The sequence below is a fragment of the Sparus aurata genome, chromosome 11 (genome assembly GCF_900880675.1).
Source record: "Sparus aurata chromosome 11, fSpaAur1.1, whole genome shotgun sequence".
NCBI lineage: Eukaryota > Metazoa > Chordata > Actinopteri > Spariformes > Sparidae > Sparus > Sparus aurata.
In genome coordinates, this window is record NC_044197.1 from 23,341,929 (window position 1) to 23,361,599 (window position 19,671).

A 19,671-nucleotide genomic window follows, 5' to 3' on the forward strand; every position below is an offset into this window, starting at 1 on the left:
GTTTTTTTTCCCTCTGTCTTGGCCCCCTAGTGGCAAGGAGGCCCTCAGCATGTGCCTAGATCCTGCCAGAGGTATAAATGTTCAGATAGCTTTCTATTCCTGGAGAATATCACATGGACACCCAAAAAAAAGTGAATGCAGGGTGGAGCTAGGCGAGTCCAGACAAAACCTCCAGCGTATGTTCTAGTATCAATCTGGGTTACGTTGTTAGCCATGGTGTGCTGAAAAAAAGGAAGTTATATAGACATACTTATCTTGAAGATGGTATCATTTGCTTTCCCCTAACCTTAACACTAAATTCAGGTAAAAGGATTTCACCATATTACACTGGTGTTTACACTTTGTTGTTGAGGAGATACAGGCATATTTGCAAAATGTTTGATTTATTTTCATCTAAAGTAAACGTATAAATAAATGAATAAATAAATAAACAAACTGCAGGTCTGCAGCTAAATGATACGAGCTGGACTTGGTTACATTTGGCATTTCATTAATATTACTATGTCCTTTTTTATTCCTGCATTTGTTGGCAGTCAAGTAATGCTCTAATCATTCAACTAGTGATGCCTGTTCAAACGATTAGATGAGAAATGAGAAATGAATGCTCCAAACACTCACTTCAATGACCAAAGAGTTTTGAAAGCTTTATTGCATTTAGATGGCATACAAGGCATTTGTGATGAATGTCTTCAAATTGACATGAAATGTTCAGAAAACAACCAAACTACCAAAACAATAAATATTAATCCCATTTTTTGACTTCCTGGAAAATCCCTAGACACTTCAAAACCAACTTGACAAAGGAGAGTACTGTCATGTGTTACATCAAGACAAAAGATTGCCTTTTGTCAAGAAATGGTCCTAATTTGCACTGTGTTTTGTGAAAAAAACCCTGAAGAGGAGTAAAAAAAAAAAAAAAAACGGAATCTCCCTTTTCTGTGCATTAACATAACCTAACCACTATAGCATGGATATATTTTAAGGCAATGGAACCTGCATTTGCACTGCATGTTGCATGTTCTTAACTAATACGGTGACAGATAAAACCAAACCATATATATTTAGTTTTAAAAGCAGACAAGACATTAAAATACAATGCAAGGTCCATAGAGATCATATGATAGACTAACAGCCATTCATTGTATTTTCTCGGCTCTTTTCCTTACACTGCTTTGGATTTTAATGGACTTCTTGAGTCAATAAAAAAGACAAAGCATTTTTTGGAATTCTGCAGCTGAATTGACCAATTTATGTAGGGAGCTCTGTACAGCATCAAAACTTAACGTTTTAAAGAAAAAGCGCTTTAAAGCTAAACTAAAAGGTGTTGATGCTTTACAGATATCATTAAGAGAGCATAGAGACAGAAGATAAACAGCACTGTGGGTGATGAAAAGTGAAATCAATGAAATGGAAACATTTGTACTGCATTGGAAGAGAAAAGCTACATAAAGGAAAAGCAACAAGGACGAGGTGTACAACTGCAAACACTATTTGCAAGTCTCCAACAAATAACTACTATCAACACACTATCAAAATATTCTGTTGACCAAAACAAAATAACTTACATTTTCTGCACCTACAAGCTCGGATTTTTTGTATACAACACGTTATTAAATGTTAATCGAAAAAAACAACAACATGAGAAACATGGGTGCACATGTACAACAATCTGAATGAATGGTTAACAGGCTTTTTGATAATGTTAGAAGAGAACTCATAAGACACTGAGCTGAAACGTTGTCAATTGTTGTTTGCTTATTATACCATTTATGTGGTATCGTTGGCGTAATGTAAACCAGTGGCAGTCAGTGCTGGTCATCAGTGACCCACTGGTGTAAACCTTTACACAAATAAACATGTACCACCGTTTCCTTCCTCAAAATGAATACGGGGTCACTAAAACCTTACAGTATTTAAACTTTAGGAACTTCTTCACCATGTAGTCCCATTGGTGCTTGTTTGTTTTTGTTTTTTTCAGTACAAGTCTTCCATTAACTTTACATAAAAGGTACCTTAACATGTACATAAACTCTCTCTATGTGTATCTCTTTGGTATCTCAGCTGATGATATAAGTTTGGTAGTTACACTGTGATTCGCTCATAACCTGGACGGCTACACAAGGCCAAGACCTATTATCTCCTGAACATATTTGTTACTTTAAAAGACAACTACACAGCAAACTTACACAGCAACATTAACAGTCAGAACATTTTGTCCGCACAGACTAATTTTCTGGTGGCTCAAATGCATCCACTGGACCATGATGACAACTGTGTAATTGGACCTGGATTTCTGCCACGCCCCCCTTATGTTACTAGCCCTAAAAATATGTAATACTCTAGCAGTTTACCTTGCTTCAGGAGGAAATGGTTTCGGTGTCAGTGACTACGGTAAACAGCGAACCATGAAGCTGCTTTTGTTACAGCCTCTACAACTCCTTCTAGGCTGTCGAAAAAAAGACACATTTTGAATTTTTCAAAGATGATACATAGGTGTCAAACTGACTTACATTCTGAGTGTTGTGGAGATATTTGCCAATGTTCTCCCCCCCAGCACGTCCTTTAAATGATCCTTCTTTTCCTAATACATTCATTAGACATGATCACCCTGCCTGCCTTCTAATCCCAGGGTAGAAAGTGCAACACAACAACGCTTCAACCATCAATAACACTCTATTACATCTCTCAGTTTTGGTGCAACTGGGTGAAAGTTCCTTCACTCCTGTTTAACCCTTGCTCACAAAGTTTCCGTGGTCTTTTCCTGTGCTGCTCTCTGACAACAGGTCTCATTAGACCCACCAACAGCCTACAATGTCATTTTTAAGGAAAGTAGAATTGATTATCTATTTTGATGATAGGTAACAGATAACACTAAATTATTTTTTTTTACTAATTTTACCATTTTCCAGTATATCTGCTATAAATGGCATCTGCTCATGGCAGCTGAGGAAGAACAACTTTACTTCTCCACATGACAATACAGAAATCAATAGGCTTGGGCAATATCCAAAATACTATATCACAATATTGTCCCGCCCCAAATATCGCAATATCATCAGACTCGGCAGGCAAATTGGGGCTGAGGTGAGAACGCAAACCTGTCGTGTTGCCCTGTTTAGGTAGCAACTGCTAATGGTAAATACGACATATAGTCTCATTAAAATCTCTTAGCTCGCAGTTTTTTCTGCTTTAAACCTGAAATAATATAATGCCGAACTGGTGAGCTGGCATTCTTCTTAGTAACCAAGTCCTCCAAGTGTTTGTATATGCATGCCTCTACTTTAGGAGAATTCACTTGTAGTAACCTGCCAAATATCGACGTGCACTGTCTCCACTGCCACAACAGCTCCACATGCTTTTTCTTTTCAAAATAAAAGCCTAAAGATGCTGTAACAGCTGTTCAAAAAATATTGCATATAATGGGATATATTGCAATACTCATTAAGATCTAATATCTGCCCAAGCCTAGAGGACATGTGTTTTAAAGCCATGCAAACTCATCTGTGAGTTACACAGTTACACATTGATTTTCAGTACTGTAACTTTGTTGGAGTCTAAGGAATGGGACAAAATATATATATCATTAATATCTCTATATTCATTATCCAAGGGCAGAAAAGCTTTGGCTGTAAGTCATGTTGTAGACCATACAATCATCTTGAAAATACACATCTGTTACATGTTTTTCTTATCAAAAGGAGCTAAACTCTGGAGTTGGTTATTGTATCAAAGCTGGCAGATGTATACAAGTCCAGCATGAAGAGCGAGGAGGGACATGGATAGGAGTTCTGCAAGCTATAGTGTTTGTAACTCTGAGCTTAGCTGCCCTGTGTCACGTTCTGCATGTGTTTGGCAATGTCGTACACGTAGGTGATGTCCGGCCTCTTCTCCGGGTCAGGGTTGATGCACATATCTACCAAGTTCCTCAGCTGGTGAGAGAGACAAGGGTGTGTGGGTTGGGAGGTAAACAGAGAAATAATTCAATCAATGGCACATAAGAGAAACTGAATTGAACAGATTTTTACAGAGGAGCTCCAGAAAAAGAACAAACTCCTGATAACAGAGACCCGCTCGTCTTTTAATGAGCTACTACCATGATGACAATAACGAGGTAATCGAGCTGAGACAAAGACGCGAGGCTGGGTTAGCGCACTAATCGCTTATTGGTCTGCTGAATACACTTTTACCTGAGCTCACACGCACGCACGCACACACCCTCCGGCACGCACACACTGCTGCCACTCCATTGCCATCCGGAGACAGCACTTACACTTGAAGCCGAGCGAAGCGGCTGATTGGAGCAGATAGATAGACAGGCTCGCAGGCGGAACAGCCACCGCCATCATTAAAAAAAAAAGAAGAGAATAAAAGATGGAGAGGAAAGAAAAAAAAACAACATCTACGCGAGGTCGCTATGGTAACCGTCTGCCGACTTCCTGGCCGCTGTTGCGTGGCACCAGCTTGGACGAGTTCTCGTCAGCCGCTGTGTTTATAAGTGTGTGCGTATGTGAGTGTCTGTGTCTACGTCTGTCTGTGTGTGTGTGTGTGTGTGTGTGTGTGTGTGTGTGTGTGTGTGTGTGTGTGTGTGTGCGTCTGTGTCTGTGTGGCTGAGTGAGAGAGAAAGTGAGAGAAAGATGCAAATTCAGACAGTCTGAGAATTAGTCCCACAGAATGGAGATGGGGGGGATGCAGATATGTAAAATATTCATGCGCTTCTTTGCATGGCGAGTGGGGTGGGGTGGGGGGTGGCTTGGGGGGTGTCAGGTGGAGGGAGGAGGAGGGAGAGTAGGAGTTAGTGAAGGGAGGCGTGGGGGGGAAGCATAGACGGAGATGGTTAAATGACACAACAAAGATGAGCAGCTGACAGTTTGCTGCCGATCCTTCAGGAGCATTGTTTACATCCAGACAGGCGCTGCAGGCACCCCCCTCATCTCCATCTCTCCATCGCCCTGTCTCTCGCTCTATCATTCCCTCTCTCTTTCGCTTTGTCTTCCTTTCTCCTGGATGGGGGTGACATGTGGGGCAACGCAGAAGCTCAGTGTGTGTGTGTGTGTGTGTGTGTGTGTGTGTGTGTGTGTGTGTGTGTGTGTGGAGAGGGAGCTCTTGTAACAAAATATGCACAACTGCTCCGGCACAGAAGGAAATACACACACAGATACACGCACACGCACGCACGCACACGCACACGCACACGCACACACACACACACACACACACACACCTTGCAATAAGACTTCATCAACTTAATCAAGTAAATACTACAGTATAATTGAAGCATGTATATGACATGTAATTTTTGTTGAAAAACAAACTTCTAAAACAGCTGCATAACTTTTGGCTTTTTGGATTTTGGACTTTTAATAAGAGAAGAAATATCTGAAGATTTTACCACTGGCTTCACAAATCTGACTGGGTATTATTAACTATATTCTGACACTTCATTGACCTAATAATCAGTAATTCAACAAGTATTAGATATATTAACCGATAATGAAAATGAATATGTTAGTTGTTTATCACGATATCAAATTTCATGATCACCTATCAGTCATTTGTATCGATATTTTATTTGTATTTAATGTTGATAAGCAGTATAAATAAATCAAGGTTGACTCCGTTTCTCTCTGTGTAGCAACACAAACAATGCTTTTATTATTAAGCGAAGGTGCACCATGTAGTTCTGGGTGAGAAATCTTATTTGAAAAAAGATCGTCATTGAGGTTTTTTTTTTTTTTTTAAGCTAAGACAATCTAAATAACCATACTTTCTTCGTTTTCATGACTAAATAAAGTGAATAAAGACCTTAAAGAACAACACAATTTCATTGTGAATTTATTCATTGTTTATATGTGGCGGACCCTGCCACAAGCAGTGCTTCAAGCAGTGTTCTGGGACCTTATTTTCCTCTGAGAACAGTTTGTTTATTCATTTTATTTCTGAGTTCATATTAATTCCTCATTAATATTGATATCAAATGTTAAAATCCTGACTTTGAATTACAACTTTAGTGCAAAGAATGAATTGAAAACGTAACAGAATAGCCTACAATTAGATGCAGCTAGTCTGTCATTGGTTTCCAGTTTCTAGAGGGCCAGCCAGCTGAGAAATTACACTGTAACAAATCAGAATTAAAAATGAAAATGCAGCTGAAGCAGTTCCTCTTCTCACAGCTGTTAGATATTTGATATTATCTTATATGCAACCCATCAGTCTAATCCCAAATGGTATTTGTTGTATAAGGGCAAGGCTGGGTTAGCACAGGGAAACTTGCCCTCTTCCAGGTCACCACGGTGGAGAGGAGGTCACATGGCTCGTGAACCACTTAGTGATGCCTCAGCTTACTCAGTCGTCTCCTGGATCCTCACACTTTACATATATCATATAATTAGTGTGAATGCTGCAAGTTTGTAACAGGTATTCTGTCAGTGAAATGTGTAAATTGTAATTTTGTTGTTTGTCCTGTACATGCGACATCTATTGCCTGGGAGAGAGATCCCTTCTCTGTGGCTGAGGTTTCTTCCATCTTTTTTCCTCCTGTTAAAAGGTTGGTTTTTTTCCCTCAGTATGGCTGTTTTTCCTCACTCGAATCAAGGGTCTAAGAACAGAGGATGTCGATGAATGTACAGATTGTAAAGCCCACTGAGGCAATGAGATCCATTGATTTTGAGCTATATGAATGAAATTGATTTGATTTGATAATTATCACGTGTGATACAAAGCTTTAGTGCGTCCATAACAAAGCACAGAATCATTGTTAGATGGACCTTTTACCCGCAGTGTATGTGCGTTTGTGTGCCGGTGAATCAGTGTCTGACATTTTGACGTCAATATATTTAAGAGAAAAGGACAGAAATCTTAGATTAAAGAAAACAAAAACAAAAAAGAGGTCATGCAAAGAGAGAGCCATGCGCCTTCATACACACGTCACCAGCAATCAACAACAAGGCGATCTTTAACCGCAGCCTGACTACATTACTATTTTGTGCATGGGCAAGTCTACGCAGAATTACAGCAGATGATTTAACATTAAGTTTGGGAAACATGACACTCCAGCCCATTTAGTTTCACCCCACTCTTTTTGCATGGCCAGATGCTTTTGATATGTGCATTTAATTTTCAAACAGTTAAAATCATAGCTGGCCTTTTGATCAAAGAGCAAAATCATACTGTACTGTAGCTCAGAGAGTTGGGTGGATTTCACTTAGATATAAAACATGTACTTTAATAGTCAACACAAGTCAGAATCAGCAAGCGGGCACAGGAAAAGAGGAACTGGCCGCAACTGCTCAAAACAGTTGTTCACTTAAAAGTTGAAGGATTTTCTTTTAAAGGAGTTCAGGAGTCTGTTTAAAACACTGAGCAGGTCCATACCTCCTTACCATAGCAGTAAGACTTACTGATAAAGTACTTACCTCCTCTGAGTAGTGATCTGAAGGAAGAGGGGGGTAGTCACACTGTTCTATCTTCTTACAAAGGGAGTAAAGGTTCATCTTATCCCCATAGAACGGACTCTGTAGGGCTGCCATCTGAAATATAAAGATATGAGGAAACAGAGAGAAAGAATGAAGAGAGGGGGGGGGATGAGAGGAGAGGCTGTCAGAGAGCAAAGTAAAAACTTGCAGTAAAAATTTCAACAGGTGCGACACAAAAGACACTGTACTTTATTCTAAAAATAGGACTTGCACGGTTTACTCCAATTGAGGTATATGACTTATTGATTAAAGCAAAGAAAGCTTGGGTGTGAGAGACAGACAGAGCCGGACAACAAGTCGATACGTCTAATGTTTCGTGTACAAATCAAATCAGTACACACTTACGTACGTTTTTTGTATTGGAATGAGCAGTGGTCTAAAATTCAAGCGAACCAAAGCAGAAAAATCCATGAAAGCTTCTGTGTTTTCGTCTAGTTTGCTGGCACTTTCTGCTGCGCTGCTTCCAAAACTTAGTGAAGAGACTGAGAGGAATTATAGAGTTGAGAAAGGAAGAGGAGAATGTGAGGGGAGGAGAGGAGGGGTGCGGACATGTGAGAGGAGAGAATTTTTCTGTTTGCTGGAGCAGCGAGAAAACTGTATCCTCTGGAAACAAATGCAAGCAAGCAGAATAGAGGATAGGCAGATGGGAATGGCAAGGAAGAGTGGAAGGGATAAGGAGACGTTTGCTGAGTGGAAATAGGTGAAGAATCCCTCCCGTCTCCCCAAGAATAGAAAATATAGCATGCCATTTTTGCCAGGCTTCGTTTCTGACTGACTTTCTATAAATGTCCGTGTGCATAGGAAGCACACTCAAATTATTATTCTTTCACTGCTTTCAAAATAAATACTAATAGCTGTTGATGATGAGCCACATCAGATAGGTACTTCATGGATTAGGGCCTGTTATTGTAAAGAAACATTGTGATTGATTCAAAAGAGAAAAAGTACATGTGTAATTGAGACCATCAAGGAAATGGAGTGCTGTAGTATAATGCAGCCGTTAGCCTTTTTGGACTTACTTATTACGATATTTTTGGTTAAATGCCTTAAATAAGTCTGTGTTTACAATAGGCTTCAGAAATTAACATGTTTTGATCTACGACACAAAAAATATGTCAATAAATGCCTCATGACTGAATTATCATGTGCTTACGTGACTTAAAAACAGCGGTTTCTAACAAGTGGTCAAAAAGTCTATAAAAGGTTGTTTTCAGGGACATTAAATGTCATCATCATCATCTACTCACTAGTACATCTTTACAGGCCGACTTGTAGATCGATCAATTTACAGAAAACGTGTATAGTAATTGTGTAGTAGGACGCTTAGTAGTGGTGACGCTTAAGTCATGCGACCACAATGTAGTCCGTTTATAACCTTAGTTATGAATAAAACATTAGTTTTTTTTTTCTCCCAGTGATTCTTGTTGAACAAAACCTGTCAGTAATACAAACTTGTGTCTGCCTTATGAGCTTATTTTCTTCAATAATCCAAAATCCAATTAGAAAATCCCATAGACATTTGACGAGGGAACCAGAGCGATGCCAACGCCCAGGTCAGCCTACAATAAAACGTCATCCCTACACTGCTCTATAGAGGCAGGATAACACAAACTGTCTTTCAGGTACAATAAGGACAGGCTGTCCAATCCAGGACCAACTCAGCAGTTGATTATTTTAGTTTTTACCAATACTAAAAATAAGTGTCAGTGTCAGTCATTTGGCTTCTTTGTCAGCTTACCAAAAAGCCAGGAGTACTATTACTAAAAAATGTCATATGGAAATTGCCTCACTTTGTTGCATGTAGCTACAAATGTAACCCTTTGACATTTCCAAAAAAAGTGCCAAGCACATCACCAACTTGTAGGCGGCTTCCTCATTTCAGTCTTCACTGAAAAATGTGTCAAAGATTGATGGTGCAGAGAAAAGTTCTTGTTCCCCATCGGGCAGAGTTTGACAGAGACTCTGTCACAGCTTCCAGTTGGAAGTGAAGATGACGGCAGCAGAATCACAGTGGGTGATCTCTCCTCTGGACATCATTTACCATCACACATTCATCCACGCTCTAGATCAAACACTCGCATTAATACTTTATATCTGCACAGACACACACGTGAACACTAAGAGGATCTCCCTCGCTTCGTGTCTCTTTGGACACCTTTTCTCACTCTGCTCCAACGACTACTGAGACTGGCACAGCAGGTGGTTGACAGTGATGAGATGTGTGAGGAAATGAGTATCCCTGTGTGTGTCAGCGATGATGCTCCTCCCTTAATAACAAAGCCTCATATCTGTAACCTAAAGATTTCCGATTTGATTCTACAGTGATTAAGAGTAGAAAGCAGACACAGATGCATGAGGAAATGCAGCAATGTTAAATCCTTGAAAATGCAAACTCAGAATTAACACAGATGGCACTCCAGAGGGATACTGCCAGTGTTTCAAACTCAACTTCAGGCAAAGCATTCAAGCTATAGACCCTCATATCAGAGTTTTCCATAAGCGCCGGCTGTCAGACGGATGGCCGGACATTAAGCATTACCAGCCGACTACTTTCATACCGTTTCAAGTCATGTCACAGTCGCTTTTTTTAGATCTTGGTTGTTTTAAGCTATATCATTTAACCAGATAAAGGATTTGAGTCGTTGGATCCTACTCTTCTTGGGCGAATCACCGAGGTACATCAACAGCCGCCAAAGCACATTCGGTGACCCATTTAAGCAATTTCATTTCCTTATCAGTATAAGAGATTGGACAGCATCAGCCACTGATTAACTAGTGGATAAGCTCCCCTCACTCTGACCTGCCTGTCTACTGACAATTTGACATGCTGTGCAGAAAAACACAGTTTGAACTTCCTTCCAGCTTGTGGTGCCGACAGTTTTAATAGGCTACGTCATCAGAAACAAGCCAGTTCCACAGCTCCCCAGTTGTGAAAACCTAATCCTGCGTGAAAAAAATCCAAAATGCAAGGTGCGTTATTAGTGCGACTTTGTAAAATACTTTGCTGACAAAGAAATCAATAGATCAGACACCTGGAGGAGAAGGATACAGAAAAAGGCGGGCCAAGCTGGTGTGCGCAGTAAGGCGGGGGTTTCCAACCTTTATGACGACACGGACCAGACATGAGCACTCATTTTGTTCGGTTGATTTTTTACTTAATTTTAAAAGACATTAATACAGATAATACCTGAGAGGTGAGATCCATTTAAACTATCCTTTTTTTAAACTATGGGCTGGGTATGTAAAAAAAAAAAAATTAAATAGATACCGATGCATACCAATTCCTGAACAATACTTCTTTGAATACCAATTCTATGAAATCTGTTTTAACAAAAGATTACATTTGATTATTAGATTGTGGCACAACATGTTTGCTGTGTGCTTACTGACTCACTGACACTAATGAGAGTGACTTCAGGTATTCAAATTTTTTATTGACTGACAAGACATTTTATTTTATACTCGTTAGTATTGAGGCAATACAGTCAGTGCTAAAAAAATATGGAAGCTCAATACCCGGCCCTATTGTTATGTTACAGTTGTCTTTCCTCATCTTTATTCGTCTGACCATCCAGCAATTACATCACCTACCAATCTGCAGCATGTGAATATGCCATCAGTCTGGTAAGGGCAGAAAACTTCTAAAAGAGAAGGAAAAAAAAAAGCCTGGAGGGCAGTGCCAGGCGGACTGTGGCTTTCTCTCAAAAGCATGTGAGTGCCCATGTGTGCACAAAAAATGCTGACTCCACGCAGTGAATGTTTACCTCGTAGACTCGGAAAGGACAGTGTGGGAAAACACTCTTAATTGCTGCAAAATATACGTACACCTTCTAGTGCTTTGTAACAGGTAATTCCCAAAACCATAAAATTCTCAGTAAGTGAGAGAAAAAACGAGAGTGAGACAGAACAGACGGAGAAAAAGAAGAAAATCAGCCAGCTAGAGACACCAGGAGGCAAAGGGTTAAACAAGACCCCCGTCGTATTTTCATGCATCTTCTGCTTTTGACAGATGAAAAATGTCAACTGTCCTGTTTGTATTTGGGAGTTTTTGCACTATTCATCTGCTTCATTAGTGCCTGCTGCTCCTAGCCCCTGACAGCTGCCGGCCCCCTGCTCTCAGCACACACACATGCACGCACACACACACACCAACACACACACTTACTCCTTTTTTCAGACTGTGTCGTCGCAATGGGTTAGATGATTGACTCACTCTCTGACCTCTGAGGCCCTGGTGTGTGAGTATGAGACTGTGTGTGTGTGTGTGTGCGTATGGTTCATTGATATTCGAGAGACATACAATGCACACGCATGCCTGCTGTCTGTCCAAGGGGTGTGAGCTGCTGGTGGCAGAACACACGCACACACTCTCTTTCACACACACACACACACACACACACACACACACACACACACACACACACACACACACACACACACACACACACACACACACACACACACACACACACACACACACACACACACACTCTCTCTCTCTCTCCTTTGTTCCTCAGCTCTTCCTCAGCTGGCCAGGCTGCACTCTCCCCAGCCCAGGCATGTAAAGCCAGCATCCCTGTCCATGTAAAAGGTCTGGATTGGGCCTTCCAGCTTAATTAACACTGATCCCGCTCTCTCTCCCTCTCTTTCTCCAGCTTCTCTCCCTGTACGCCAATTAAAAAGAGCTGAGAGAGTCCTCTCCCTCCACCCCCCACCTTTTCCCAGGAGCCTTTACAGCCTGGGACCGAAGGGCTTCTTACAAGTTCCTTACTTACTCACTTACAAACACATATACAATTACAAGCACATGCTACATCAAAATAAACACTTACACCACACAGGCAAAGTAGATGCATATTTTGTAGATATTCTCTCCCACTTTCTTTCTCTCTCTCTCTCTCTCACACACACACAAAACACACAGTACAAGTGAAGAAAGCATGACTTTTTAATGTGCTCACTGGTCCTTCATGTGGTTTTATGATGATATATTAATCAAGGCAATAAGTCACAGTGTAGGGACAGTCATTAAAAATATACCTATACCCACTGGAGTCATCACTGCTCTACTTCAGCACACTAGAAAGGGAAGAAGGATGGAAGAAAGATGAGAAGAAGAATGGACGGATGAGTGCCAGATCGTTGCTGTGGCTTGAACTTTTGAGGAAAACTGATAGAGGAAGTGTTCTTATGTCCCCGTCTCACTGCAGCTAAACTAAGATTTTGTATTTGAATAGTCGGATTTAAAGAAATGTTTCAGCATTTGGGGGTATTAACTTCTTTGTTTTTTTGTTTAGAGTTAGATGAGGAGGTTAACACCACTCTCTGACTGTCCATTAAATTTGAAGCTTTAGCCGGCAGCTTGGTAGCTTAGCTTAGCATGAAAGCTGCTAGGCTGGTTCTGTAAAAGTAACAAAATCCACCTACAAACTAACTCTAAAGTTCACTAATGATCACATTTGTTTATTCTTCAAAATGAAGTGTGGCTGTGCAGTGGGTTCCTCACGGTACAACTGATTTGAATGTTTTAAGCTAAAGGCAGAATTTGAAAGGAAAGTGTAAGACATTTGTAATAGATTTCAAATGTACAGACGAGTAAAAACATACTGTAGACAATTCGGTGAAATAAATTGCTGTATAATGACACTGGTAGGAGGAACATTTGAATAAATGCATCAAAAACTATATTGTATGAAATCAGTGGAAAGATACCAAGGCTATCCACAGGCAGCAGGCTTTGTTTGCAAGAACCCCACTCCCATTTTCAAAAACATATAGAGAGGTAGCCACAGGGCCTACTCATCACATGCAAACGCCAGCTGCCGAGAACCCAGCATTTTTGGGCCTCGTAAAACCAACAGCAAAACAAAAGGGGAGGGAGCGGAGTGAGGCGGGAGGCATGAGACATGGGCACAGTCAGAGGTACGGATGGCTAAGCTCCTACAGGAAGGAGACACATTCCAGTAAAGCTTTTCAAGATATTCTCCCCCTCTGCTAAGCTTTATACAAAACACAGCAACCACAAAACATCCGTACAAGCTAGAGACCTACAGTGTGCGTAAAATGCATCTCTTTTACACAGAACGAACTGAGCAAGAGGGAGAGTTTTACCAATAATGCCAAATGTGAGGTGGCTTTGATGTGCACGATTAGTTGACCGACCAATTGAACCTAGTCGACACTAAATATATTATCATCTTATTGATATACACATTTTAATTTCATACTGACATGCACTGATAGATCATGTTTCTAGTCAAATCTTGCTTTATAAAAAAATGTAGCCTCCCTAACTAATGTTGACCACGATGGTTAACTGTTGTGCAACGTCCAAGATATATTTCCATGCTTGCTACAGTGTTTCTCAAACTTTTTACACCACCAAATATTAGGCTCTCCAAGTACAACCATCATGGCCGACATTCAGATATAGTCATGTCGACCTTCCATATTCTCTTCCTGCTCTGCACTTGTCTTGCTGATTGTTCTCATCTGGAACCACATTTGTAGTGTTTTAAACCTTTCATTTTACTTACTATCCTTTGATTTTAGCATGATCATAATCATGGATGACGTACGTGTGCGCGATACGCATGAATGTTACGACGTAGCAGGCTGAAACAAAACATGACAGGAACTTAAACGGAAATATAAATTAAACTACTAAATGTATTTATTTTATTCTACAGCATTATGTGTTTTAAAATTAACAATACATTATGGTTATTTAAGAATGGTTTCGAATAGCTCTTATAATACACACAATATTTTTCAAACAATGTTTAAGGGGGCTCAGTGGAACTTCTGTGTTGTGCCGGAAGCCAGTCGTTACTTAACGTTAACAGACTCAATTTCTAAACTAATGTAAGCTACCTTGGAATCTCTGTTAGCGAAGTGGAGTGAGGCACTGAGACAAGTCTGTCAGATGCACAAAGTCACATCCTTTGGAAGATCCGACCTGAAATATTAATTTAAAAAATCCACATTCCAGCAGCATTTAACAACTTTAACAAATCCACAGGCCTCTATATGAAACCGAGAGGGAGGGAGAAGGTCCAATTTTACACGTCACGTTACAATCCGCTCACATATGGCCAATAAAAAAAGTTTTTACATGAAAATTGTGACATAGAGCCTCTTTAACCTTATATATAACGTTGTGCTCAGATTCTCGTACATTGAAACTAGTCATTAGGAACTTCTTTCTAGCGTGTTTAGCAGACCCCGCTCTCCGCCTCGACTGGCATGTGACCAACCCCCCCCCCCCCTTATTTCACTGGTCACCCTGGGAGGCAAACCCAGTGACTGCAACATCCCTGTTTACAGCAGCGTAGGGGGTTTGGGTGAGGGGCATAGGGCAGGGTCAGGTGATGTAATGAGGTCGGACAGGAAGAGAAAGGGATCAAAGAGAATGGGAGATAAAGATAGACGCAGATACAATGACCAGGTATTGACGGACGGACCCTTTGGACCCTAACCCAACCCCCAGGCATAAGAATGAAAAAGGCAGGCTCTCTCAAATGGAGCTGTTTCATACACACACACACACACACACACAGAAACATACACCTGCAGAATCCTCAGCGCCTACTGTATGTTCAGAGTGAAATCAATGAGTACCAAAGGGATCGGGCGGGGATTTCTGTGTGAATTCCTTATGCCTGAAGGTTAAGTGAGGAAAAGGGGAGGCGTACGGAGGGGAACATAGCAGAGGGGAGGAGAATAGAGCAAAGACGAATGGTGGAGTTTTCAGAGAGAAAGAGGTAAGTTTCCTGACACAGAATGCACCGTGGAGCCCCTCTTACCAAGAGGAGTGGAAAGCAAGGGTCTGCTCTTCAAAGAGAATATGCATGGCGTGGTGAGCGCTGCTCTGGTAACAATAAGGCTGTAAAATCTTTATCTCCACAGGCTCCTTGCATGGCTCACCTTGACCTGATGGCTGGAGTTCTGTCTCAGCTCTTGTACCTACAGTTCTTTCTCTCTGAATGATCACCCCCCATCTTTCTCTTCTCTCCAGCAATCTATAACCCTGTGCTAGCTATTTGTTATTTTCCCCTTCCACCTCTTCCCCCCTGCACTTTCTCTCTCTCTAACCTTCTATCTCCTCTTTCTTTTTATTCTCTCTGAAGATTTCTACTGCCTCCTCTAGCTTCCTATATTGTTCCTATATAGATTCCTAGACTTTTTCACCTTACATCTTTATTCCCTGCCTCCTGACCTCCTCAGGGAGCAACAAGTCTCACTCGTTTTTTTTTTCAAATTTGCTCTCTGGCCCTCATCCTTCCCTCGTCTTGTCTCTGGTCTCCATCTTGCTTTCCAAGTGTTTAGTCCTGACTGTGACCCCTGGCAGGTGTCCTAAGGGTGAAAGTCAAAAAACATCAGTGGACTGTGCCCCATCTGAAACTGTGAAACAATCAATGCAGCACATGCAGCACGGTGACAATTTCAAAATAACCAGCTTTCTCAACAAAGGTCCAGTTTCACAATGGACATAATATTCAACTACAAATAAACCAAGCCAAATCTTGATTTTTTTTTGTTTGTTTCTGTGATGTCTTTTTGATGGACTGTCTGAGCACATCTGTATTTGCTGTCTGTAATCATACTGTCGCAGTCAAATAAGAGAAAAAATGCTCTGCAAATATCGTATATTCTTATAATATAAAAACAACAAAACTGTCCAATCGTATGCCAGTTGATGTCACAATTAGTTTTCCGTAAACCTAAATTCTAAAACCAACCTTACCCTAACAAAATTAACCACCACAAAAAGAAAAACTGTGCAATGCTGCTGTGGTTACGCAATCATGATACCTTCAGAAACTATGCAACAGGAGTAATATAAACTAGAGCAATCTGGTTTTTATTAACAGTAAAAGAAGCATCCTCCACGTAAAAAAAAAAAAAAAACACACATACACCACACATATAAAAAGTACAAAAACAGAATGTGACCTACAGCACCCCCTGCTTTCAGCCAACCACAGCCGTGCATCGACGCAGTGCATTGTGGGGAACTAATTAGCATGAAGGACTGTGGTCTCTGAGCAACCATGACCTGCAAGCTGAGCTAAAACTTCTTTCCTCGCGCATTCTCCACCTCTATGCCTGAGGCGCAGTAGAGAAGGTGTAGTCACTGGTGCGTTGAAATGCAGCCCAAGTGATCAGCAACTCAGGGGAGTTAGGAGAGAGGAGGGGAGAAAAATGTGGGTGTTTCCATGGCCGATAGTGTGTCTTTGAAAGTGTGTGTGTGTGTGTGTGTGTGTGTGTGCTCACGTGCACGTGTTAAGGTTGGCAAGGTGAAACATCAGATTGACTGCTATCATCCATGTCTATCATTGTTCTGCTCCTCACTCCTTTCTCTTTGTTCCCTCCTCCCGGACTTGTTTCCACTCAGTGTGGTCTACAGCAGAGCCCTGCCGTGTGTTGCTCCTGACTAATCAAACTAGTCAGTGTCACTGGGCGGCCTTATCTAAAACACATGGCCATGTCAGTTCCCTTCACTCCCTGGCTTTTCAACATTCAGCAGGTTCCCAGGATAAAGAAGTTAAACTCAGAGACTCTTCAGGTCTCAGCTCAGCCAGGCCACAGTGAAAATCAGCACCAGGAGGTAAATAAACTTGCATAAGATCTGAATATATTATTACTATAAAAGTGTGCATATTTTTGCACATTATGACATATACTTATGGCAAATGTTAACACAATATAACCATGTATGAGAGTGCAGCTGGTGTTTTTTGTATATGTTCGCAGTACTTTATTAAAAGCAGGATTGAGGATGGTTTGTTTGTTTATGTGTGTGACTGAGTCGATGTGTTCTCACATCAGTCCTACAGTCGACTGCAAGGTGACAGTGAGTGCACAGATTCCCATAGTTTACCTCGTAGAGCAGGCATCCTAGCGACCAGATGTCAGATTTGAAGTTGTATCCGTTTTCATGTATCCTCTCCGGTGACATGTAGTAAGGAGTACCCACTGGAACACAGAGGGAGAGAGAGCGAGGGAGGGAGGGAGGGAGGGAGCAAGAGAACAGGACAGAAGGAGACAGACAGAGGTAGAAAAATGAGAACAGGACAAAGAGTGAGCTTTTAACATTTTGCATTGCAAACCCCATGCTTCCCCCAGTTCATCAACATCACTGACAGAGCTCACACAGTACAGGAAAGCAGGTGAGGGATTGAGGTGTAATCTCAAACGGTGACACATTTAGAGGTTGGGGTATTCTTCATTGTAAGAGTTTAATTAAAAAAAATCTAACTAGAGGGAGCATTTAAAGCACATTGCCAAAGTAAGATCAAGTAATCAAGATATCATCATACACACCCATACAGTGCATGCAATTGTGCAAGTATCACAAAGTTGCATACATGTGTACAGCAGACATACTCGCACACACAATATATACATAAATCAGTTTTGATTAGCGGGGCTCGGTAATGATCTGAAACAGTAGTCAGGGAATACGCCCAGGGAGCAGCGGTGGAGCCTTAAAGCTTGGCCCATTTCTGGTTCTGGTTTGGAAACTCAAGAATCCCCAACTGCCATGTGACTGGCAGAGCTCCAGAGAATCAGACCTTCACCCAACTGGACACAAAGAGGAACCACAGCTCAACATCACATCCATAACAGACTGCTGGAAAATGTGGATATTTGCTGCTCCCTTAGTTGAATCTGACTGGCTGCTTTTTTCATTTGCTTTCTGTTTGCTGTGACTTCCCATGTAAAAGTCTACCAAGCACATCCAGCAGAGGTTTGATATTAATCGCATATGGTTAAAGGATGGAATTTTTACCAGCCCTTTAACCGGTGCTGAGCAGCTCTGAGACTCTGCTCATTCCACATCCTCTCAAGCAAAAATCTGAATGGGGGCTTACTGCAACATGAAGACGACAGCTACACAGGCTATGCTAAAACTGCACATGACAATGAGTGTAGGCACATGATAGAGTTTGTGTTTTATATGGACAAATAAGCTAACTTAGATTACTAATTGAGTTCCCTATATTTCAACAGTTTTAGTGACATTTACGGATTTTCAAACATTACATCATTCTAAAAATTCTACTGTTATAAAAAGTATTACCATATAACTATGACTATATTTATTTGAAATTCAGTGTGCCCAATGTCCTCAGATATTAAGTCCAATTAGTCAGAGTCAGAAACTCTGTTCACTTCCTTTATCTAGAGTCAAGGATGAACACATTTACCAGGAGGTTTGTTTCTTTAGGTCTCTTTAACAGCACATGACACTACAGGTTGAAAGGGAAAACTTCAGGATCTTCATGGCTGTGAGTAAAGCCCGATCGATATATCAATTGGCTGATATTTTCTGCCGGTTCTGGCCATTACAGATATATTAGACTTTTTCTTTGAACAGATAATAACACAGAAAAAGATGCTCATGATCATGCAATTATTACAATCCCAGTGAGTTTATTGTTTCAGTGCATTGATATAATTTCCGACTCGTTAAACTCTAAAATATGTTCTCCGGTACATATCTTTGTCACAAGTTTTTGATAAACACACGTGAAGGATGATAAAAAAAAAAAAACTGTGTATATCAGCCAATGTATTGATATCATAATTTTTTACTTCCTCATATCAGTAACAGCACCTGCCCCTAAAAAATTAGTATCAGAAAAGCTGTTATATCTCATTTGTACGTTACTTCAAACAAAGCCTTTAACAAGGGAACAGATGCAAATGTTAAAGCTGTCTTCTATACATGATTTTTATTCATGATTTTTTTAGAGAGATAACTGGTAGTTGTTTACAATAGGCACAAACAGTTGAAGTGAGCTAGGTAGGTGAGAACATTTTCAGGTAAAAAAAAACTGCAGAAAAGTCCGCTTGCAGGAATGGTAGGAAAAAGCAACGCACCAACATGTGCGTGCGTGCGCACACACACACACACACACACACACACACACTCTCAAGAGCCATTCTGCACAGTAACAGGTTGGAGGAAACGCAACTAATGTAATAGCAATTAATAAAACTATTACAGAGGGAGGAATAACATTTGAAGTCTATGGGAACAGAAATGAAAAGCTAGCACTTTTAATTTTGGTGCAGATCTAATTGGGTTGAGAAAACACACTTTTATCTTAAATGTGCGGTTTTGAATAATGAAGTGTTACCTGTCATTCCAGAAATAATCAGCATCTGCATAGGCAGAGAGAGCAAGTGG

The 19,671-nt window shown here is 40.8% G+C and overlaps 1 protein-coding gene across 4 annotated transcripts in view; it reads right to left on the bottom strand.

Moving 5' to 3' along the window:
* Positions 1-618: 618 nt before the first annotated feature.
* Positions 619-19,671, bottom strand: part of nek7 (NIMA-related kinase 7) — a 65,452-nt gene continuing 46,399 nt past the window's right edge. For 2 of the 4 annotated variants that reach the window (XM_030433042.1, XM_030433039.1), the window contains 3 exons: positions 17,356-17,450; positions 7,413-7,526; positions 619-3,929 (listed from right to left, as the gene is read on the bottom strand). In XM_030433042.1, the coding sequence (XP_030288902.1) occupies positions 3,819-3,929; positions 7,413-7,526; positions 17,356-17,450 (320 nt within the window). In that variant the 3' untranslated portion in view covers positions 619-3,818. Of the gene's footprint in view, positions 3,930-7,412; positions 7,527-15,662; positions 15,828-17,355; positions 17,451-19,671 lie in introns of those variants that run through there. The other 2 variants (XR_003985927.1, XM_030433040.1) reach the window with 2 other exon arrangements.